The following is a 25,425-nucleotide window of genomic DNA, read 5'->3' as shown; positions in this document are numbered from 1 at the left end:
ATTATTGTTAATATTTTGTGACATCTCCAGGGAGTTTAAGTACTCATCATGTGAGGGCACACTACTCTACTCTACTCTCCTTTGCCAAATACATATCATCCTCTCCACTACCACTTAATTCTCTTAAAACACTACTACCATCAACGGCATCTATCGTCCATCATCATCATCACCAACAACAGTACTTTTTGTCTTTTAATTGGGTATGTTCTGAACGCCGATTTGTCTCTACCCGCGATGAAAACCCTGAGTTTCCGGGAGAAAAATCCTGCTACTACCGTATGAGATCGGCTAACTCACCTTTAACTGAAAAAACAGAATAAGAAATCCCCTCGTCACGACGAGAATCGAACCCTTGTTTTTTCCAATCGAAGGGCACAATGTTCCGCTATTCTTCCAATTGCATTACTGAGGTTACTATATTTTTCCAGTATTGTTTAATTTAGTTCCAATTTACATCTTATCGCTTTTTTACAGGTACTTTCCTTTTGATTTCTCTGTTGATATATTCATGTTAAAACTGCTGCATATCTGTTGAAGTTTTAATAATTGCTTTCGACGATCATCTCGATCGCCTCCGTAGCGCAACTGGAAGAACGACGGTACGTTGCGCCCTTCGATTAGAAAAGGCCTAAGTTCAATTCTGGTCATGACGCGAGGAATCTTTATATGGACTTTTTCAAACGAAAGTGAGTTAGGAGATTTCACACGGAGGTAGCAGTGTTTTTTCTCCCGGAAACTCGGGTTTTTCATCCCGCATACAAACCAATCGGCCCTTCAGAACACACGCAATTTACAGACAAAAAAATACTAGCTGTGATGTTAGTGGTTGTGGGCAGTAGATGGCATTGATGTAGGTGATTAGTAGTAGAGGTTCTGTGTAGTAGTAGAGACGGAGAGTTGTATAGTAGGTGTCCTCCCGCGATGAGTCTTTGGACTCCTTGGAGGTGTCACAAATAATAATAATAATAATCTTCACTGCGTACCGATGAATCAGTGATAGCCTTGGGCCAGCTATCTCTTTGATTGGCTACCTGTGGAGATTGAACTGCCCACTCAGTCTCCAAAAGTTAGATAGGGTAAACGGACCGCCTACTCCCTATACGGGAACAACATAGGCGTTAGCTGATTTTTTTGATAATCTCCATTTTATGCATGTTGACAGTAGAAGAACCCCATTATCTCAGACAATAAATATATAATGTTACAATTAAGTACCTTGAGATAGTGTCTCTTGCCAACAGTCTCTTCACTGGATGCCACTTAAAATTAGTGATTATCTTAGGCTAGCGATCGCAATCTACCGGTAGAGACTGAACTGTCCACTCCAAAATTTACATTATGTTAAGTAGGTCTCACCTACACTAAAGAAGTGCATAATAGGCATTAGTTGATACATAACTGATAATACTACACCAGCAGCATTTGTTTTGTTAAATTCTATTATTATTTTTTGTTCATGTTATAACATGATATGTAATAGTCATTCTCCATTGATTGGGAATCTGTGTTTTTTCTAAATTCCAGTAGTTTTAGATGACTTCGTATTTTGCAGTTTTGAAATGACTGATTCTATAAAATTATGATTTATTTCATATCATGTTTTCTGGCTGTGGTATGTCACACATTTTATTTCTTCTTTGCCTTTATTAATTTGGAAAAATAGTTTTCCCATTGTTCTCTTCCCATGATTGGAGTATTTATGTATTCCAAATGTGGTTTTCTTTGATTTCGGATCATTATCCGTACTTGTTTCTGTGCTGCGTAAAAGTCACTTTCCAGTTGTTTAGAATTAGACTCTAAATCTAAATACAGCTCTATTTAGAGCCTTTTCTGAACAACTGGAACCTTAGTTTAGAATAGTTATCCCAATATTCAGCCATCTCGCGGTCTATAATCATAACAGTATAATTATTGCTTGATATAATGTCGATTCAATTGATTGTATTTTGTTTACTTATTTATTATTATGATTATTGTTTCTTTTTAATTTTATAATTACATTTTTTTTTTTTGAATTAGACTTTTTTTTTTTCTGTCATCTGTAGATTCAAACCGGCAAGTGCTGCAAGAAGAAATCATCGCTAGTTATTTATGGCCTTTGTAAACATGTATTTATGTTTGACAACTGATTCTAAGATTAAAGTACGGTCAACAGATTTACTCCCCACTTTCCTAGCGGCCCGACATGTATTTATCTCTAATATATCTCATAATTTTATATTATCGTACCACAAGTTCTATCGCTGAGTTTATTTTTTAATTACTCAACATCTGTATTTTCAACTTCTAAACCCCCACATGTATTTATATGTAATCTACATGAGAATTTTTATATTATCGTGCAAGTTCTGTCGCAGAGTTTATTTTTAATTATTCCACATCTGTATTTTTAAACGCTTCTAGAATTCGTTGTCGTACCAATCATTGTCAAAAACTGAAGTTTGCGATTATGGCTTGGAAATGCTTCGACTTTAGGCAAATACCGTGGATTTTTATCCAGTTTAGGAATTTCACCAATAAGATTGCCATCGTTGGAGCCCCTGTTGCCAAAGGACAGGTAATGTAGTAACTTAAAAATGCCTCAAATCTGTACTGGAAAGTTTAAACAAAATTTAGAGAAATCGACTCCACGTGCTAGTGATTTTGCGTGCATGCCACGTGGTCCTATGTCTAGCATATTCATATAGGTCTCTTGCGATTAAAAAAAAAAATAGGTTATGGGAGAGAAGGATCAATCGACCGTGAGATGCGGTGATTGATTCATTCAATCCAATACCCTTGGAGGGTAACGGAGGCAATGCTGTAGCCAATGAAGTTCTGAGGCTCGGCTATTGCTGTTACCCTCCTGCCATGATCAGAGCTTTAATAGCTCATTAACACCTTATCCCTATACTGTCCTCTACAGATAACGGGGAAGATGAAAAGCATTCTTGCTTCGCCAAGCCAGTCCTTATAAGGACTATAAAAAAATATATATATATATTACATTGTTGAGTATTGTTTGGGAGAAGTTATATCTTCGCGAACCGAGATATGAGCGTAACATACGTAGAGCATATTACGTGATCAATACCTGATATAGTACGATTACGGGAAATATGTTAATGCGATATCAAGAAAAAAAAAATCTTAGTGGAGTAAAATTTTTATATCATAGGTACTTGTTTTTCTAATTGATATTAGCTTGAGAATTTTCGATGGTTTTCTCCCCCTCTTCCTTAAGGTTTGAATTAATTTGCAGTGATCTGGATGCTTGAGATTATGAATGATCTTATGGACATTATATAAAATTTTATCTAAGATTCGAACTTAGTAAAAAAAAAATTACTCATTTAGAGTTAGTACAAAATTGCAGTTAGAAATAATTGAAATATTAGTTTTCATATTTTTTACAAGGGAGTGCAGATAGGCTTTTTAGAAAAAAATGCAATTTTATACAAATTTTTTGAACACTGGGGGAAAAACTGTATCCAGCTTTAAAGTGTTTACTGATAACGAGTTTGAACTCTCAATAAATCAGATATTTTCAGGGGAGAGTACAGCAGACAACTGCCATCATCTCATGGCCTTTGAAGTACAGAGTACTGTTTTAGTCAGTGCAGAGATGTGCACAGACTAACTGAGAAAAAAATATAAAAACTAATTTAATGGTTTCTAGTTGCATTATTATTATTTTACTAATTCTGCATGCTAGATAAAATCTTATAAATCCTATTCCAAGCACATATACTGTTTTCAATTTCCTCTGATGAAAAAAAAAAAAAAAGTCTGAACATGTTGATATTTCCAGTTAACCAATATTCAACCAATTTCTAAGAAGGATGATATATTTCAACCAACAGTTAATAAACTTTCTACATCTTACTATCATCCTGAGATTTTTATTTAATAAGGTCAAAGCACCTTGTGGCAACTTGATTAGGTAAAATCTATATGCTCTGCATCACTTCAACCTTGGCATTTATGGGTCTGTCTCCCACTGGCGAGACCTTAATAAAGGTCGAAACCAGTCTGGGTAGTGGCCCTTGCCTTTAATGCGTAACATCATACGTCTCCGCACTTTGCATTAGGGAGAAATACTAAGGAAAGTGATCGGAGCTTGCTCTGCCTTTACCACGAGTTGCCTCAGACTTGAACTACGTTCAAGCTCAAACTTAACTTATTTGTCTGTTTGCTTCACTTGGGAAAAATGATTAAAACCTAGCTTATAAAATTGCTTGGTATCTTTAACATTACAGTTGAGTTTCTCATTTCATTTCATTCCCAATAAGTTAAAGATGCCAAAACATTATATTCTTAGTTTCAGCCTTTATCCAAGTGTAAGCAAAAACAAAGTTTGTGCATGAAGTAATTTCACAACTTGTTAATAGAGGCTAATTGCTTCACATCATTTTCTTTAGTATTCCATAATGCAAGGCACATATCCTTACAGACAGTGGTGAGCTATAAGGTGCTCGCATGAGCCCTTTAAATTTTTCTCAAATTTGCGAGCCCCTTGTTCTTCTTGTTTAATAATCTTGTAGAACTAGAAAATACCACCATGGAATGTATACATGCTACTATAATTGCTACTTTAAATTCATATGGATTTTCTGATAACTATATAAAAAATCATTTCATTGCATTTTGTTCTGATGGAGCTAGTGTAATGTTAGGAAACAAATCAGGTGTTGCAATCAAACTAATACAAAAATTTCCCAACATTGTGATTTGGCATTGCGCTCATCGTTCAAACTTAGCATTAGACGATTCGATAAAAAACATTTAAGAAATAAATCATTTTGAAATATTTATGGATAAATTATATGCTTTTTATCATCAATCGTCAAAAAATCAACTAGAATTAAATACAATTGCAAAAGACCTGTATCGAAATTTTAAAGATCACCTGTGTGTTTGGACCATGATGGGCAGCTTGCAGTTTACGAACGGCTCTTGCTTTGTGGAGAAATTACCCAGCTTTATGCAAGCATTTTGCATCGAACAATAAAAGGGCTTTTTAAACCGACTTCTCAATTTGGAATTTTTAAAAGATCTAGCATTTGATGTCCTAAGGAATTACCATATCAGTAGCGCTACAAAAGTCTCAATATAAGCATTATAAAGGCTAAGTTAGGCCTTTTTTTTTTTTTTTTTTTTTTGCTCGGCGATGTGCTCTTTGTTAAAATTTCCATAGCTCACCACTGCTTACAGACATGTATAATGTTATTAATTATGGGAGGGGCCACAACCTAGACCAGTTTTGACCTTTATTGAGGTCTCGTAAGGGTTGGAGCTAGACCCAGAAGAGATACCAAGGTTAAAATAATGCAGAAGTCATATATTTCCCATTATACAAGTAGTAAAGATGTCTCAGTAAAGGTTGAAACTGGTCTGTGTAGTGACCTTTCCCATAATGCATAGTATTATACATGTTTGTAAGGAGATGTGCTGTGAATTATGGGTTACTAAGGCAATTCATGTGAGGTCATTAGCCTCTGTATATAAGTAGTCCAGTCATGGAATTATTTCATGCACAACTTTGTTTGCTTACACTTGGATAAAAGATGAAACCAAGAATATATTTTCTTGGCATCTTTAACTTATAGTATATCCAAATTAAAAAACCTACTTTATTACCAAGTAATGGAGACAACCATTAACTTTTTTTGAGCAGCGAGTTAAAAATACAGGGTGGACCATAAGTTCCTAGATATTTCAATAATTCATTAAAATTAGAAAAATTGAGTTTATTGGAGTGTGGTTTCCATGAAAGTGCATCGCAAGGAGGGGGATTTCTTTTGGCAGGGAAAAAAAGTTACTGATAGAGGGCACTGTAATACATGCATCATTTGCAAATATGTGCAAATGACAGTTCTATAAAATGCAGGGTGTACTGCTGACAGCTTGTAATGAACATGCCAAAATTCCTAGTCATTGGCGGTGAACAGAATTGTTTTTGTGAAAAGAAAAATTTGTTTCTGTGATGCTTTTAAATTATTCCCTTCTATCTCTGAATCATCATTTTCTTTTATTTGCTCTAGTTTTACATTTATTCTCTGTGAATAAAGGTAGTTGATACTTTTAAAATCCTTGAATTCTAAAACATTCCTGGAGATTATAATAATTAACCTCATTAATTATGATTTTAGCAAAACTTAGTCCTGTCTTCTGTATTATAAAACTTTGTCTTTCACTCTTACTTTTTGACAACACCACCACTCATAGATCTGGACAATTTGGAATCTCTGTTCCTGGAATAACTTAACCTTCTTTTTTTTCTTTGCCAGTTTTACTTAACTAGGAATTATATTCTTGTTTTAATCCTATACTCAAGTGTAATCATAACCATGAAGTAACTTCATGACCAGCCTACTTATATATCGAGGCTGTTGACTTTACATCGGTTGCCTTAGTGTCCCATAATGCAAAAACCTTATGGCGTGGAACACTGCCCAGACTGGTTTCGAACTTTGTTGATGTCTCATCAGTGGAAGCCAGACTTAAGAATATACCAAGGTTAAATCAGTGCAGAAGTTATCCCATATACAAACAGAAAAAAGAGATCAGTCTGTATGAAGGATAGTTGTGGAAAGTTTTTCTTCTTGGTTGGTTGACTGGTTATAATGTTTATTGCATTTGACAAGAAACTATTGTTTGAATTCCAACTCAACCAGTGTAAAACAACTGGTATGGGTAGCAATCCTTCCCATAATGTTTTTACATTATGCAATAATAAGGCAATTGATGAAGTCAACAGCCTCTATATATAAGTCACTAGTCATGAAGTTACTTCATGGTTATATCTTGTGTATAGGATTTAAACAATAATATAATTTTCCATCAAGTATAATATGTTGAGAAAAATTGGAAGTTATTATCCCAAAAAGAGATTATCCTATATACAAGTAGAGTAGTCATGAGGTTACGTAACACCACTAATACTTACTTTTTGAGCATTCAAGAAATCAGATGATTTTCTCTTTCGTTCAAGATATTATTGTATTTTAATTAGCTGTTAACTCTAGACAAATTACCAATCAGTGAATACGGTTTTCACATATGGAGTCAAGTCCCTAAGTGATCCCCCCCCCCCCAACAAACAAATACCTGATTTATTACAGAAGAGATCAGTGATTAATGAATCATCACTCTTCATTTCAATCCACCCTCATTCATACAGAGTTCATTTTCCACTTGCATTTTCCATAAGTATTTCCATAGTCACAGTTTCAATTGGCATGAATAATTCCTTTATTTAGCTCAAAATGTGATAAAAACATATGTAGCAGTTGTTCAGTACTCCTTTACAGTTTATGTTCACTTACTGCATATACTTTTCATTCCTTTATTGTGATGCTGTCGTTTTGAACAGTCTGCAGGTATTCAGTGTTAACTAGTTTCTTCTTTATATTCTCCTTTATGTTTGGATTTTAAACACCTCTTCTGTATGGAACTTCTCTCCCCTCCCCATCCAAAAAAAAAAAGTGTCTGTCATGTTTTTTTTTTTTTTTTGTAACCATGCTTTCGAGATGTAATAATTTAGCATTTTTGGTTAAATGAGCATCATTGCTTCACTGACTTCAGGACTATACTCATGAGAGCTGCAAGCCAAAGAATATATTTATACATTTTTTGTGCTGTTTTTTTTTTTTTGCATATTTTTGCATATGTGGATATCAGACATATCCATATATACTAACTATACATCCTAGACATTTCCAAACAGGTCCTGATTTTAAAGATTATATCAAGTTTTTCCCCTCTTTCCACCCTGGAGTGGAAAGAGGGGAAAATAGTTCCATTGCATAAAGGAGGCTCCAAGACTGATGTAACAAATTACTGGCATATCAGGAGTTGACAACAACTCCTGATATGCTGTTGGACAAGAGCAAAATACAGGCATGGATAGATTGAAATGGGATAATGTATTGGGGGGGGGGGACATGGCTTTGTGAAGGGTAAGTCATGCTTCAGTAATTTGTTCACATTTTATAATACAGTGACAGCTGAGATGGATAAAGGTAATGGGTTTACAGTGATATAGCTGGACTTTGCAAAGGCTTTTTGACTGGATTCCACATGGAATTCTAATTAGTAAACTGCAGCACATGGGGATGGATAGGAGGGTGGTTGATGGAGAGATATCAGAGAGTAGTTTATTCAGGAGTAGAGTCCAAAAGAAAGCCTGTGACTAGTGGCATTCCACATGGTTCTGTTCTTCTACCCCCTACTGTTTAATTTGTTCATTAATGATATAGGAAAGGATCTGAGAGGAAGTGTTCAGTTATTTGCTGATGATGCAGAGTTGGGTAGAGGAATAGTTAATATAGATTGTCAAAATTTTGCAGGATGATTTGGATAGATTGGCAGATTGGGCAAAGGAGAATGGTTGAATGTGGTTAAGTGTAAGGTGTGCATTTTGTGATGCCACACTGGGGAACTGTACTCCAAGAAATTGAAGAAGTGAGAGACTTGGGAGTGTTAGTGGATAGGGAGTTAAAGTTGAGGAGGCACATAGCAAAAGTGACTAAAGCAGTTCATCAGATCACTTGGTTACTGAAGAATACTTTGACGTGCAAAGACAAGCAGGTTATTTTTCCTCTTTATCGAGCCTTGATAAGACCCTATCTTGACTACTGCGCACAGATCTGGGCAGCAGGGTTTCTTGGTGATGAGGATCCAGAGGCGAATGATCAAGATGGTAGTAAGTCTGTGGAATGAACCTTACAAGAACATGTTGTAGATTTGTGGGTTACAGAAACTGGTTGATAGGCAAAAAGGGGTGATATGATTGAGTCATACAAATTACTGAGGATTTTTACAAGATTAATTCAGAGGAAATTTTTCAGAACAGGTGTGTTGGTTGGAGAACTGGGGGGCCATCCATACAAACTGAGTAATAAGAGTGTAGTTAGCATGGCTGTTAGAACTAGGTTTTTCGCTTGGAGAGTGTTGAATGAGTGAAATAGGATTGCCTGAGTCTGTTGTGGGTGCCATGACTGTAAATGAGTTCAAAGCAAAGTATGATAGATACTGTGCAAATGTTTGATAGTTCTTGACATGATGTTTAGGGCCTCCCTCCCTCGATTAGTCTAAAGTCTCCTTGGAGTTGCTCATAATAATAATAATCAGATGATGTAGTTAGACAGATAGAATGTATAGGTTTATTATTTTAAGGGAAGATAGGATGGGGAGAGTAAGATAAAATATATAGTTGGTTGCTGTAGGCCCATGGATTCCATGGATGATCTGAAAACATGCAGTCGCAAATTAGTACAATGGGTATAGGTCGAGTGATTATTATTGACGACAAACTATGGAGATATTGACTGGATGGAAGAAAGAGCATATGGCAGAAAGGAAATGAAATTTATACACCTACAATGAGATAATTACTTGAAGCAGCATGTGATTGAAGGGACTAGACTCGGGGTGTGAGAGTATTGGACCTGGTAATAGGATCAGAAGAGCTATCCATAACCAAGGTGGCCACATTGCTTCTGATTTGTGAACATGATCATGTGGTCTTGACTTGGGGAGATAGTGCAACATGAAGAATATTCTGTCAGGAAAGGGTATATGGAACTACAAGGCAGGTGATTATGACAAGCTTAGTAAGAGGCTTAAATCTATGTGTCATCTGGAAGAAGCAGTATTAAATTCTATACTTAAGGTGAGGAAGGTTAATCAGGTAGGAGCTAGATGGATGAGTAATTTCATTAAGCATGAGCTACAGAAGAAGAAAAAGCTGTGGAGGGTATATAAAGGACCAGCAAACTCACAAACAGTACAAGGCTCAGGCAAGATATGTGACCAGCATGTATGAAACCTGATTATAAGAAGATATTACCCAAGCAGGCCAAAGATATTCCAAAGAGTTCTCTGATTATGTGGCAAGTCAGAGGAATAACGGCTATGGGGGATTAACCTTAGCGAGCGATGATGGTTGCGAGGTGACAGAAGTAGATGAAATAGTTGAGTTACCTCTTTGCAAGGGTTTATATATCATTCTATTGAGGTTACTGCTTTAATATGTGACAGACACTAATGCAGTAACAGAGGTGGATGAATTGGAGGTTCTTAGGAGATGGCTGAGTCTCAGTGTAAATACAGCTGTGAGATTAGATGGGATATCAGCAAGGAGTTTGTGAGAATGTGCAAAGGAACTGGCAATGCCTCTGACTAGGCTCTTTAAGTCTCAGCTCTAGTAGAGTTCCAAGGGAATGGAAAGAGGACAAAATAGTTCCCTCACATAAGGGAGATTCTGAGACTGCAGTAACAAATTAGTGACCATTCAGTATCTCTGGCTTGGTGGTAAAAGTACTACTGGAAAAATTGATCAAAAAGAGAATTCAAGAATGGGTGGATAAAGATACGATACTGTATGAGGGGCAACATGGCTTTGTGAAGAATAGGTCATGTTTTAGTAATTTACTAACTTTTTATAATAGAGTACAGGGGGGTCCTCGACCTACGTCGTCCTCAACATGCGTTGTTTCGACTTTACGGCGGTAATCCCATAAATAATTTAAAAATAAATTTAGACTTGAAGCAGCGCGACATAAAATTCAAACGTCGCGGGAGAACTTGTTTGTGAGCGCGGCAGAAGAATACGCCGTTATGAGATGTTTGTTTGGGAGAGGTGCCGTCTCTTGGGTCCCCGCATACACTCTTTGGGTACCACGTGCTTTCTTTACATCCGCTCTCGAGTTTTACATACACTCTCCGCTTTCTTTACATCCGCTCTCTTCGGCACACTGCCATCTTCCGAAGGCAGTGTGTCGAAGAAAAGGAAAGCCATTACATTGGAAGTGAAATTAGACATTATTAAAAGGGCAAAAAAGGGAGAAACGCCAACGAACATCGGCCGCACATTGAACTTAAGTCATACCACAGTCGGGACTATTATCAAGGATAAAGTTCGCATCCTTGAACACGTGAAAGGATTGGCGCCCATGAAATCGACTGTGATTACGAAAAAACGTAGTAGGCTCATGATTGAAATGAAATGGAAAGGCTTCTTGTTCTTTGGCTGGAAGACCAGCATCAACGCAGTATCCTAATTATTATTATTATTATTTGACACCTCCAGGGAGTCCAAAGACTCATCGAGGGAGAGAGTGTCAACAGCATCGAATGATTGGTCCCCTTCCAACTACTAATCACGCTCAAACTTACTTAACTGAGCCATTAGTAGCAGAGGCTCTACCAGTCGACCAACCTTTGCCGGAATTAGCCTCATGTTAATTCAAGAAAAGGTGAAAAGATTGTTTGAGGCATTGAAAAGTGAAAGAGGGGAAATGAGTGCAGGTGAAAAGTTTAATGCTAGTAAAGGTTGGCTTATGTGGTTTATATATATATACGTATGACTTCAGAGTGTTTTAGGTTCGGTAAGTAACTTACGCTATGGTAATTCCGACGGACTTGCATAGAAAATTGCCTTACATCGGTCCGTAGGAATGGATCTCCGACGTAACTCGAGGACCCCCATATATCCAACTCTGATGTTAGAATAACAGCAGAGTTGGATAAAGGAAATGGCTACACGATGATTCTGCTGGATTTTACAAAGGCATTTGACAGAATATCACATGGAACTATGTTATGCAAATTAGAAGAACAAATGGGAATGGATATGACACTGGTTAAGTGGATAAGAGGATGGCTGCTGGATAAATATAAAAAAAGTGGTACATGGGGAGACAGAATCAAGGGAAAAACAGATGACTTGTGGTGTGCCACAAGGTTTGGTGCTGGGACCATTGCTGTTTAATTAGTACATAAATGAAATATGAAATAACTTGAAAGGAAATATTCAATTGTTTGCTGATGATATGAAATTGATTAGAGTAATAGTTAATGAAGGTGATGTTGAAAGCTTGCAGGGTGATTTAAATGGACTGTCAGTGTGGGCAGAAGATAATGTCAGTTTAATGTCAAGAAATGTGAAGTTATGCATTTTAGGATAAATAAATTACAAATTATGTATCACATTGATTGCACTCTACTCTAGGAAATAGATGTAGCTAGAGATTTTAGGGTGATGCTAGACAGAGACTTAAAGTTTAGAGGACATATTGCTAAGATTGCCCATAAGATTACTTGACTGTTGAAGAACACATTAACAAGTAGAGATAAAGAAGTTGTTATTCCTCTTCATAAGGACTTGATATGTTCACATCTGGATTACTGTGCTCAAGTCTGGTCTGCTGGGTTTCTTGGTGATGAGGAAATGGTGAAGAAGATTCACTGGCTAGTGACCAAGATGGTGAGTGGCCTCTGGAATGTTCCCTATGAAGATAGATTGAGAGTGTGTTGATTGCAGAAGTGGTTGATAGGAAAAAAGGAGGGGTATGATAGAAACATTTAAGTTGCTTAAAGGGTTTTATAGGATTGATGCAGGGGGAATGTTTCAGCGCTTGGCTGGAGGGGCCAGAACAAGTATTCATCCCTGAAAGTTGAATAAATGTTTGGTTAGTAGTGGGTGTGAGGACTCGATTTTTTGCTTGTGTTGTGAATGGGTTGGCAGAGTCATTTGAGTGTTTTGTCTGTTAATGGGTTCAAGGAGAGGTATGATAGATTGTGTGGATAGATTGGTTATCCTGCGATGAGTATTTGGACTTAATGGAGGTGTCCATATAATAATAATAAAATGCTTTAGCAAGTTAATATATTTTGTCATATCTGTCATGCATAGGATAGATATACAAAGAAGAAGAAATATACTTTCTTGGTATCTTTAATTTAAAGTATGACCAAGTGGAAAAACTTCCAAAAATAGAAGAAAAAATAACTACATGACATGTTGGTATACATTACAATAAAAACATACTTATTAAGTTAAAAAAAAAGTTGGAGTTATGCAGAATTACAGAGTGAAAAATTTATTATCACTGACCAATTTATATTTTTATTTGATTATATAATTTAATTTAATATTCTTTTTTCTGACAGGTTATTATTATTATAAAAAAACCTGCATGGAGTCAAAGACTCATCATGTGAGGTCCACTATTATACATGCAGTCTATCATACCGCACCTTAAATATATTTACTGTCTCTGTGCTCACCACACTCTCTGGCAATGCATTCCAATCACTCACCACTCTCCGTGCAAAAAACCTGTTCCTCACTCACAACCTCCTTATACAGCTTCCAAGAATGACCTCGTGTTCTCTTCCTATCTTCACCCATTCTGTGCAAAACCTCCCCGACATTAATCTGGTAATAACCTCTTAACAGCTTATATGTCTCGATCATATCCCCTCTCCTCCTGTCCACCAATTTCTGCAAATTGAATCTTATCAATCTGTCTTCATACTCAACATTCCAGAGACCAGAAACCACCTTAGTCAATTGTCTCTGAACTTTTTCCAACACATCTTCATCTTTTTGAAAAACCAGGTGACCAAATCTGTACATAGTAATCCATATGTGGCCTGATCAAAGCCTTCTATATAGGAACCATAACGTCCTTACTTCTACAAGTTAGTGCCCTCTGCATCATTCCCATTATCCACTCTGTTGTCCTCACAATTTTAGTAACATATCCCTGAAATTTTAGGTCATTGTCTACAATCACTGTCAAATCTCTCATCTCCTCTACCACTTCCAAGATATTTCCACTGATTGTGTACTCTACATCCCATTTCTGCTTCCCAAATTTCAAAACTTTACACTTTGCGACATTGAATTGACATCCCACTCATTTATCCATTCAGCCAGTGTATTCAAGTCCTCTTGCAAAGCTACAGCATCTACTCTACTCCTGATAGCTCCCCCCAACTTTGCATCACATGCAAACAACTGCATATCATCATTCAGACCTTTCAAAATATCATTTACATACAAATTAAACAACAGTGGGGTACACCACTGCTGTTTAATTTGTATGTAAATGATATTTACACCACTAGTAACTTTCCTCTTCTAGAATATCATTCTTCCATAGAAACTCTCTTATACCTATCAGACAGCCAATCTCCAATCCAGCGAACTAATCTACTGTTCAGCCCCATTCGTTCTAATTACCAGCTTGTGATGTGGCAATTGCTTTTGCAAAATCTAAATATGCCACTGTATATGCAACACCTTTATCCAACACATTTGTCACTTTATTTTGAAAAGTAAGCAGATTGCTAAAGCACGATCTTCCTTTAGTAAATCCATGCTTGCCGCCAAAGAGTATTTTTCTGTTGTCAACCCAATTCTGAATCTTAGTCCTAACTAACATCTCTAATACCTTAACCACTACTCCAGACATACAGACTGGTCTATAATTCAAAGCCCTAACCTTATCACCTCCCTTATGAATCGGAACAATTTTACCCTCTTTCCACTCTTTTGGAACTTGACCTAGTGAGAGACTCATGTTAAAAAGATATGCAAAAGCTGTTGTTAACTCTCTGGAACACTCCCTCAAAACACGTGGTGAAATTGCATGAAGTCCCACAACTTTATTTACACCACATCTATTCAATTCCTCATATACCTCCTGTTCACTTACTAACAGTTCCTCATCCTCCTTCTTTCCCACTGCTTTCAAGTTCAGCATGATGTCACATTCATAAGAATGAAATACCGTTATAAATTGCTCATTAAATATCTGAACTATATCCTCCGCAGCGATTATCATTCCTCCGTTTTCATCAATCAGTTCCATCCTACCATAATCATTCTTTCTTCTACTGGCCACGTATCGAAAAAACTCCTTAGGATTTTTTTTGGCTGCTTTAGCTAACTGCTGCTCATACCGCACTTTTGCTACCCTTATTAAGCGAGTCATCTTCCTCGCCTGCTCTTTGTACTTTTCATGCAACTGGTTATTATAAGTCAGTGACATATCTGGCACAGCTGTAATCAAGTTTTATTAAATTAAATCAAGATACTGTTAAATAACATTAAATAACTTCATGTTATAATTTTGTAAAGGAACTATTTTCTTCCTGCAGAATTATTTTCTTATTGGAAGGAAGCATAAAAGTTCATTTCCTGTTTAATTTTATGCCTATTTTATGTTTTTATTAGACAGGAGATAGGAGCTTACAAACCTCAGCACACTAATTTGACTTTGGGTCAGTTTGCATTCATTGTTATCTCACCAATGTTCCATGGAATATTTTCTTAGTCAGAGCCACTTCTCAGCTGGCAACAACAAATGGCATGCAAAAAAAAAAAAAAAATCCATAAATACAAACAATTGCTTGCAGGTTCACAATATAGTACGATGACTGAAATTTATTTCTGCTTGATCACATAAATAATTTTTATTAGTGAGGAACTCTAGGGAGTCACAACTCATTATGGGAGGGCCATCTTATATTTATTGAGATTAAAGTAGCATGATTCTGTCTGTATTTGTCTGTTTTTCAAATGTGGAAAATTGTTTGTGATTTGAAAAATTCAAAGATTTTTCAGAAACTTGAATGCAGTGATTTGAACATCACTCAAAATATATCTCACCCCATGTTACAGAGAATTGAACTTTTAACTGTTTTCATGCATATGATATAATTTAATTATTATTAGCACCAGACCTCCATGGAGTCAAAAGCCTCATCACAGGAACTACAATGTCATACATAAAGCTCATCAAACTGTGCTTTAAACTAACTGTCGGTAATGCATTCTGCTCACTAAGTACTCTTGCAATGCAAAGAACCTGCACTTTACTCCCTTGCTCTACCCCCCCCCTTCCTCTCTCTCTCTCTCACACACACCTGTGAAAAATTTCTTCCACACTGACCCAGTAACAATCCCTAACCAACTTAACCTCCTGTTCATGTGATTTTGCAAATTGCATTCCTTCATTATGTTCATATCCCACATTGCAAAGAACAGTTACCACTTTAATGAATTTTCTATGGACCTTTCCTAATATAATTTCTAGTTTAAGGTTGATTTCTTGGATGGTAAAAATTAATTTGAATAGAAGTTTTTTGTAGTTTATGCTATGTCATTAATAAGTGAAACTATAACACCTGATAATAATTCAATCAAGATATAATTGGATTTTATAAATGAAAGTGCAGCAGTGCAATTCCAAGTTAACATGCTGTAAATACACAAACCAAAAATATGTTGCAGTATACCCCCATATTTCTTTCAAGATATTGCTTTGTCATATTCTGTTTAAATAGAAATATCTTGAAAGTAATATGATAAATTGCATCGTATTTTTTTTTATTACACTCTGTTTTATTATACAGAATAGCCTAATTTAGATGTTTATTCCTAGCAATGAAGTACAATTCAATACTTTTATTCTGCCACCATAAAAGTTTCACTTTGCCTGAGATGATTAGTATCTAGATTAAATTTGACATCTCCTACTATGAATTTCTGACTGTAAATTTTATTTTATGTATTAAATTAAATATAATGAAGTGTCAGGACATGCTTCTTTATAGAAAATGTAGTAGAATGTAACCTTACAGAAATGACACAGTGTCTGAGAAAATTGACTAATTAAAATACCTTTGGAAATTATAAATAACTAACTCAAGATAAATAGATGATAATTATCATTGTGGTTTGATATATGAGTACAAAATAATACTAGGTCTTGAGTTCCATTTATACATTTTCACCTGTAATGTGAAGCAGAATTGGATTTCCAATGTTAATGAAGTCAGCTGACCAGATTTCCAAAATTTAAAAACAAATCTTCATAGTTGTTGTTCTTGCTGTTTGATAACTCACTCAAGCTACTAGTGCCACTTTTTTAAACTTTCTTTGGCACCAAAATTCACATAGCTAAGTGATATGAGCGTTTTAATTTGTGGTAAATTTGGAAGGCAAGGTTAGCTAAACCTATTTTATCATTCTTAGGTACTGTGGTTTTTCTGTTCTCTTATGATTGTTATAATATATATATATATATATTTTTTTTTCAAATGTCGCTCCCACCCATGAAAGGTTGGTAACATATGGCACACATTTCAGTTCTGCTAATGGGTTAGATGATCAGGAAGCTGGGCTACTGTGTGTGTGTGTGTGTGTGTGTGGTGGTGGTGGTGGGTATTATACTGGTCATTCAAAATCATTTACCACCTGAAGACTTTCACAAATCCACATCATGGTGGGATTTGATCCTGCAGCTTTTTTTTTTTTTTAGTTGGTGAGTGGAGAGTGGAGATATTATTCATGTTTCCAACCAGTCTGTTTTGCATCCTGTTGTAATAAAGTGTGCAAGTGCCATGAGGAAGATGAATAGAATGAATTATTATCATACTATTGCCTTCAGGGAGTTAAGACTCACCAAGGGTGCTCTAATACAGTGCTTCCCAAACTTCTGGATGTCAGGGCCCCCTTTGGGAAAATTAAAATATTTCACAGCCCCCCCTCAAAAAAATTATAATATATAGACATATATTATTACAATATTTATTGTATTTATATTCAATACAAAACATACACAACGAATATTGCTAAAATCAAATGCATATATTACATTTTTAGCATCTTACATACACATTTGACATGGCACATTATCTCATATTTTTATATAGATAGATATATTGTTATTGTACATTTGCAGTACAAGCACATGAAACGTAAAACGATCAGTAATAAAGAAAGAATTAAAAACATGAAAGAAGTTTAGTAACAATTTAATGTGATGGATGTGTTTCAATACTGCTACACCAATATCCAATATCAGGTGAAATATTTGAAGCTGCAATTCTTAGATTTCTGCTTTGAAATGAAATTTATGAATAAGCATATATTTACTAATATTCATTAAGCGCCGAAATATGCAGGAAGCAAAATTTGTGAACCTGCACCAATGTGTGATTTTTTCCATTAAAATATTATTATTATTATTTCGTGACACCTCCAAGAAGTTCGAAGACTCATCGCGGGAGGACACCTACAACTGTCTCAACCACTACACCGAACCTCTACTACAATCATCTCCATCAACGCCATCTACCGCCCACCTCCACCACTACCACAACTAGTATTTTTTGTCTGTAAATTGTGTGTGTGTTCTAAAGGGCCGATTTGTCTGTGTGCGGGATGAAAAACCCGAATTTCCTGGAGAAAAATCACCATATGAGATCGGCTAACTCACCTTCGATTGAAATCGTCCAGATAAAGATTCCTCCCGTTGCGACGAGAATTGAACTTAGGCCTATTCCAATCAAAGGGTGCAATTGGTACATTGCGCTACGGAGGCGCTATATAAAAAATAACAAAAAAGAAATAATAAATAATAAAAATTAAATACGTGTCTTTTAAGACAAAAAAAATCTACTTAGTCTTAAAAGATTTTAAATTTGTTTTCATTATTTCATGGCCTCCCTCAACAAAACCTACGGCCCCCAAGGGAGCCGCGGCCCGCAGTTTGGGAAGCTCTGCTCTAATAGATGCTGGTAGGTAACTTTTGGCTGTTGCATTACTATTTCCCAAATCTTGGGAAATTTCATGCAGTCATGTTTATTAAGATTAGATTGTATTTTTGAGTTTGCTTCTGATTCCAAAAAAAAAAGTCCTTTCAAGTTTGTATTTGCTACAACGAAGTTTGTTTGTTAGTTGTTTGTTTCCCATTTGATTCTTTTTAAGGTGTTTGTGGCATGGTCACCTAGACCTGAGAAACCCTAGCTGGCTGAAGATATATTTGTTTTCCTCAAGATACATGAGCAAGGACCCTTGTACACATCCAGAACAGAGGTAGTAGGAAGTCAATTCTTACAGGAGGGGAATAGTAACACTATTACTCTAATGTGTACATTTGTTTTGACATGGTTTGAGCTGAAGTGGCCGGCTCTGTTAACAAGGGTTTTTATGATACCATATTGTTGGGAGGGGAGAGATGAAAAAAGTTTTTGAATATATCTATCCATGTGGGTAGGTTTTCTATAAACTAAGAAAGAAAGTATGCCATTGGGAAGATGTGATTACAATGTCTAGTAAAGACATTGTAATAGTGAACTAGATTCTGGGGTATTGGTTGTTGAGGTTCTGATGAAAAAGTAATATATTTGAGCCATCCCTTCGATTGGAAAAAACCTGGGTTCGATTCTCGTCATGACAGGAGGAATCTTTATATGGACTTTTTCAATCGAAGGTGAGTTAGCTGATCTCATATGGAGGTAGCAGGGTTTTTTCTCCCGGAAACTTGAGTTTTTCATCTCGCATACAGACAGATCGGCCCTTCAGAACACACGTGACTTACAGACAATAAAATACTGGTTGTGGTGTTCGGTAGATGGCGTTGATATAGATGATTTGTAGCAGAGATTCGGTGTAGTGGAGACGGAGAATTGTACAGTAGGTGTCCTCCTGTGATGAGTCTTCTGACTCTTTGGAGGTGTCACGAATAATAATATGGTCAACTGGAATACACATTATCAGATTGAGGGTTTGAGAATGGCAATATCAAGAGAATGTTTTTTGAAATTCTCCATATAGAAATTAGCTACAGGAGGAGAGAGAGAAGGAAGAACCCCTAGTTGTAATGTCTGTTACGTCTATAGGTCATTTCACCCATAACGGGAGGGGAACATTATGGATTAAATATGGGTGGGATTGTTTTTATAACAAATGAAGTATGGCCAGTAAGGGGATGTTAAAGATTTAGCTAACTGTTTTGTTTGTTTCCATTTTATAGTAGAATGCTATGGACTAGCATTCTACTATAAAACGGAGAAGGTTATTGGATTTATGAATTTTGAATAAATCCTACACCCTAGGGAGGGGGGAGGAGAACAGGAATTAAAAGGCTTTTTTTTTTTTTAACTAATTTAGAGAGCCAAGAGCCTCTTAATACTGCTCTTTTCAGACCTTCTGTCAGGTTATGATACATTGATTATCTGTTCTCTATTTGGCCATTTGACTTATACACATTACTCTTTTTCTCTTCCACCTCAACAGGTAGTACTCCAGAAAGTTCACTATAGAAAAGAAAAATAATGTCTTTTTTAGACACTCATATATCTGCCCATTGGTGCTGTTTCTTTATTTCTCAGTTTACAAAATACCAACCCATGTGGGTAGATACACTCAGAAACTTTTTTTATCTTCCCCACCCCAACCATGCGATTGCCTTAGAGGGTGATCATCATCATGCTTTTCAAGGATTTAGGCTTAGAGTGGCCTGTTACAAGTCGTCATTGAATCTGTTTAGAGGATGTCCTGTTTTTTCTTTTTCCTAATGGTTTGTAATTTAAGGCTTGTTTTGGTAAAACTGGAAAGAATTTACATGGACTGAATGTGCATAATCCAAAATCTTGGGATTTTTATGCCATCATTATTGTTTAGATTAGGATGGTTGATCAAAATTTGACAGGCTTCCTTGAATTTGCATTCATACCAAATTTTTGTATGATGTAAGGAACAGATACTTTTCCAATCCCAATGTTGTAGGGTGTTAAGAGTGTGATCTGAGAGGCCTGCTTTATCAAAATTGTTAAACTTAATGCGTTGTTTGTGTTCTTTTTCACGGATTAGAATTGTGTGTTCAGTTTCACCAATATAAGGTAGGTTGCAGGTACAGTGGATTCTGTATACTGCCAGGTGGGCCTAGGGAGGGAGACGATCCTTGGAGGAGTTGAATATGTTTTTTAATTTTATAGGTGGTTTAAAAGTAGCTTTAAGATTGTAATAGTGTAACAGTCTGTTTATTTTATCTGATAACCCTTTAATGTATGGGATTATTATGTGACACCTCCATGGAGTCCAAGGACTCATCGCAGGAGGGCACTCTACTCCGCTCAGTAGATCTCACCCCCCCACTACTACTTAATTCTCTCACTATGACACTACTACCTTCAGTGCCATCCACCACCCATCATCACAACAACAGTATTTTTTTTTTTTTTTTTTTTGTCTATGAATTGCATGTGTTCTGAAGGACAATTATTTTGTATGTGGGATGAAAAACCTGAGTTTCCAGGAGAAAAAACCTTGCTATCTCTGTATGACATTGGGTAACTCGCCTTCAATTGAAAAAGCCCATATTCCCCTTGTCGTGATGAGAATTGAACTGAGGCCTTTTCTAATTGAAGGGTGCAACGTTCCGCTGTTCTTCCAATTATTATTACTTATTATTACTACTTAACACATCCAGGGAGTCCATAGATTCATCGAGGGAGGGCACCTACTCTACAACTCTCAATCTCCAACAATCTACCAACCACTACTACCTACATCATCTACACTAATGCCATCTACTGTCGACCACCACCACTTCACAGACAATCACAAACATCTATGCCCACGGCAGGATTCAAACCCGCAGCCTTTTGGCTGGAGAGCAGATACGCTAACCACTTGGCCAACCAGGCTGGCATTATGCTACGGTGGATAGCTATGGTTTTATTGTAATCTATTTTATTTGTATTTTTCGGTAAAATTTTATGAAGAATTTTATTGATGGTATTTGCTATAGTGGTGGTTTATACATGTGTTACTAATAATTTTTAATTTTTTTAAGAGCATGTTCATTAGATCAAATTGTTATAGCTCTGTTTTTGAGGGCAGTTTTGTAAAGGGTGGTGGTAAGAGTCAGCATGTATAAATTGGCTTGTAGATGTAGGCTTACGTACACAGTTAAAGATAGACTACATTTGGCTGAGAAACTGTTTAAAGTTTAGGGGCTGTGTGGGCAGATAACGAAAACATCAATGATCCGACATGTCATTCTAGCAGCAGCCAACCACAAAACAAGGAATATGAGGCACAACCAACCATATGCAAGTAACAGCCATGTGATGAACCTATCTAGCCACACCTAAATAACGGTGAACTGTTGCTACTTAATAAAGGCATAAACGAGATATTAGAAAATAGCACTGTTAATAAAGTCGAATAGTGACCTTTGCAGAGTACATTAATTGCATAGCATATGTTTCCCTTGTCTCACTCTGTTTGTTATAAAATGTAAGCAGGTCACTAAAATAAGACATTTTTATAATAAACTAATGACCTCTTGTTCTATCCTGGTTTCCCACCATTCTCTTGAAATCTTTTCTGCATTAATTGGGACAAATCCTTTTCCATTTTAGACACACAATCTTCTTTCCTTATCCTGTCTACTAGGCTCTGTAGGTGATATTTTCTCAGACTGACTTTCATACACAACATTTGAGACTTGACACCAGCTTAATCACTTTTCTTTTGAATCCTTTTCAAAACATTTTCATCTCCTTGAAACCATGTGATCAAAACTGCATGCAGTTTCCCATACACAATCCAACCAAGTCTCGTACAGTAACAATTTCTACATATCATACGTTGTGCTATCCTCACAATATGGCATCAGAATTTCAGTTGTTGTTCTACCATCAACTTAGGTACCTTATCTCATCTACTTACTTTCAGTATATCTCCACCAGTTGTATGCACATTCCATCCTTGCCTTTGAAATTTCTGTCTTACAATTTATAACTTTAAATTTGTCATTCTGCTCATCTGTCAACACATCTAATCCCAAATTCTCCTGAAGATTCATAACGTTTCACTCCTCCTAGCTCTTCCCCACTTTTATACCATTTACAAACAACTGTATCCTGATGATGATATCAATCTGTACCACTGTTTTTCAAAGCCTTTTTAGATTTTTCCACTCTTCTTCCTTGCATGCCATTTTCATCCAATTGTTTCCTGCTGTTACTATAGTGGTGATGAGCTATAATGAGCAATTTCCAGAGATGACCCCTCATTATCTCCCATCTCCTGCACTGTACAGAAAAAAATGTCATCCTTATCTATAACATAAAAGCCCTTTAATAGCTTATATAGAGTGGTTAGTGTATCTGCTCTCCAGCCAAGAGGCTGCGGGTTCGAATCCCACCGGGATTCGAACATGCATGGATATTTGGGCATGGATATTTGTGTTGTCTGTGGAAATACTAGTGGCGGTAGATGGCGTTGGTGTAGTTGCGGTCAGTTAGTGGATTGAGTGGTTGAGACAGAGTTGTAGAGCAGGTGCCTCTCTCGTTGAGTCCTTGGACTCCCTGGAGGTGTCAAATAATAATAATATACTTCTATCAGATCTCCTCCCTTATGCTTATGCCTATCAGCTAGTTTTTGGAGCCCACAGGCCTTCAATCTATTCTCATAGGAAGCATTCTGTAAAACTTTCCCTTAGTGTTACACAGTGATCAGCATTCATTTCAGTAAAATTATGGAGACTACAAAAAATTTAAGGAGGCCTGTGAAATTCTTATCATCCACACTAATCTTAACAATAATGGCGGTCTAAAAATCCCAAGAATATGGATGGCACATATTCTACCCACATGTTATAAATAGAATATAGCTTTGATGTAGTTTTTTTTTTTTTTTTTTCCACTACAGATCAGGCCAGTAGAATACTGGCTGATCAAATCATTATTGTCACTTTGGCGTACTATTTGAAATGTAACATAGCCTGTCTTTGTATATTCATATATATACGTGTGTGTGTGTGTGTGTGCGCGCGCATGCGTGCTCCAGATGATGACCTTAATATGAAGGCTAAAACATCAGGAAATTAAAGTAATTATTCCTAACATAGTTGAAGTCTCCATAATTTTACTGAAATGAATTCCATAGATCTGCAATAATCATTGTCATTCGCCTCTGGATCCTCTCCACCACTTCTTCATTACCGAGGGATCTAGGTGACCAGATGTGGTCTTATTAATGTTTTATAAAGCAGAACAATAACCTCCCTATCACTGCTTGTCAGTGTATTCTTCAACAACCATAGAATTTGGTGGTGGTGGTCAGCGGTAGATGGCGTTGGTCATCTACCGCCGTGATGATGAAGCACTGAAACAAGGCGTTGTAGAGTTGATGCCCTCCCTCGATGAGTCTTTGGACTCCCTGGAGGTGTGATATAATAATAATAATTTGATGTACTGTTTTGGCCGCCATTGCAATATGTCCTCTGAATTTCAGTTCTTTGTCAACAGTAACCCCGAAGTCTCTTGCCTCAACAACTTCTTGCAGTTGAATTCCATTAATATGGTACAAAGCATACAATCTCATCCACCCAAAGTGCATCACCTTATCTCAGCCCCATTAAAGTGACAACCATTTACTTTTGCCCATACCGCCAGCATATTTAAGTTATTCTGCAAGATATCTACATCACCTTCATTGACTACTGCTCTTCTCAATTTTGGATCATCAGCAAACAAGTGGATATTTTCTGTCAAATTATTTCCAGTATCATTAATGTACAAATTAATCATAATTAATCTATTAATATTCTTATGAAAGTAATTATTCCTATCATGGTTGTGGTCTCCATAATTTTACTGAAATGAATTCCATAGATCTGCAACAATCATTGTCATCATTCTGGATCCTCCTTTGTGGATCCAGAAGCGATGTTTGTGAGTCTATTGAAAATACTAGTGGTTGTGGTGGGCGGTAGATGGCGTTGGTGTAGTTGCGGTTCATTATAGTGGTAGACTGAGTGGTGGAGATAGAGTTGTAGAGTAGGTGTCATCCCTCGATGTGTCTTTAGACTCCCTGGAGGTGTCATGTAATAATACAAATTAATGATATTAATTTGGACTAGTGTACGAACCTAAGAACGAACAATATTTCTGAAGATTACAACTGCAAATTCAGACAAATCAGCTTGTGGCAATTTGTATAACTGACGATTTTGAGTGGGCACACATTCAAATTTTCAAATTGCTTGCAAAGGGGGTCACATGGTAGCACTCAACAGAATAAATGGAAAAGGCTGCGCTAAGCAAATCATGTTTGAAGGAAGCTCTTTTTGTGAAAGAATAAAGTTGCAAACTTCAATGTCGTGTAATGTCTACAGGACATTGTAAACATCCTAGATGTTTACTTCACACGAGGAAGAATTATTGTTAAGCTTAAAGAAGGCCGCAGAATTACTGATATTGCTGGAGAGTTTGGAATCTCATACAGCATATCCAGCTCTGGTCATTTCAAACTAATAGAATGTGTTCCAGATGTTTGCTAAGAGGTCACGCTCACTCTATCATAGAACATGAAGACAGATTTTTGGTTATAGCAAAACATAATCAACGCATCATGGCAGGTCAACTTGTCAGTTCCCTCCATTCAAGCACAGGTATGCAGATATCTTGACAAACTGTGGTAAGGCATTGCAACTAGTAAGCCATAGACTGTCTGTGTAGAATGCAGACTACAAGCCTTCAGGCTTTGTAGTCTGCATCCTTTTATCCATAGCTTATTGTAGAGCACATTTTCAGTGGAGTTGTATCCGTAAAAATTAGACAAGACACCAATGGGCTAATGTACTTCTTACAGATGAGAATTGTTTTAGTCCATCATCCGATTCTAGATGACACTTGATCTGGCATTGAAAGCGGTACTGCTTACCATCTGGAGAATTTTCTTGTAAGTGATAGATATGGTGGTGCTGGGTCGTGGTGTGGAGAGGCATTATGCTTAATGGACACCCTGAGCTATTAAGTGCTGGAAAAAAGGACTATGACTGG

The 25,425-nt window shown here is 36.6% G+C and overlaps 1 protein-coding gene across 3 annotated transcripts in view; it reads left to right on the top strand.

The window, feature by feature from the left end:
* The first annotated feature begins 1,969 nt into the window (after nucleotides 1-1,969).
* The window catches only part of arg (arginase), a 273,733-nt gene continuing 250,277 nt past the window's right edge, over nucleotides 1,970-25,425 (top strand). Inside the window, exons 1-2 of one of the 3 annotated variants that reach the window (XM_090395244.1) lie at nucleotides 1,977-2,145; nucleotides 2,407-2,560. In XM_090395244.1, the coding sequence (XP_090251370.1) occupies nucleotides 2,453-2,560 (108 nt within the window). In that variant the 5' untranslated portion in view covers nucleotides 1,977-2,145; nucleotides 2,407-2,452. Of the gene's footprint in view, nucleotides 2,561-25,425 lie in introns of all 3 variants that reach the window. The other 2 variants (XM_090395243.1, XM_090395245.1) reach the window with 2 other exon arrangements.

This window comes from Typopeltis vanoorti, chromosome 7, assembly GCF_054136105.1.
Source record: "Typopeltis vanoorti isolate ZY-2024b chromosome 7, IOZ_Tvanoo_1.0, whole genome shotgun sequence".
Taxonomy (NCBI): Eukaryota; Metazoa; Arthropoda; class Arachnida; order Uropygi; family Thelyphonidae; genus Typopeltis; species Typopeltis vanoorti.
The sequence above is the reverse complement of the archived record's forward strand: the minus strand, read 5'-3'. Positions and strand labels throughout refer to the sequence as shown.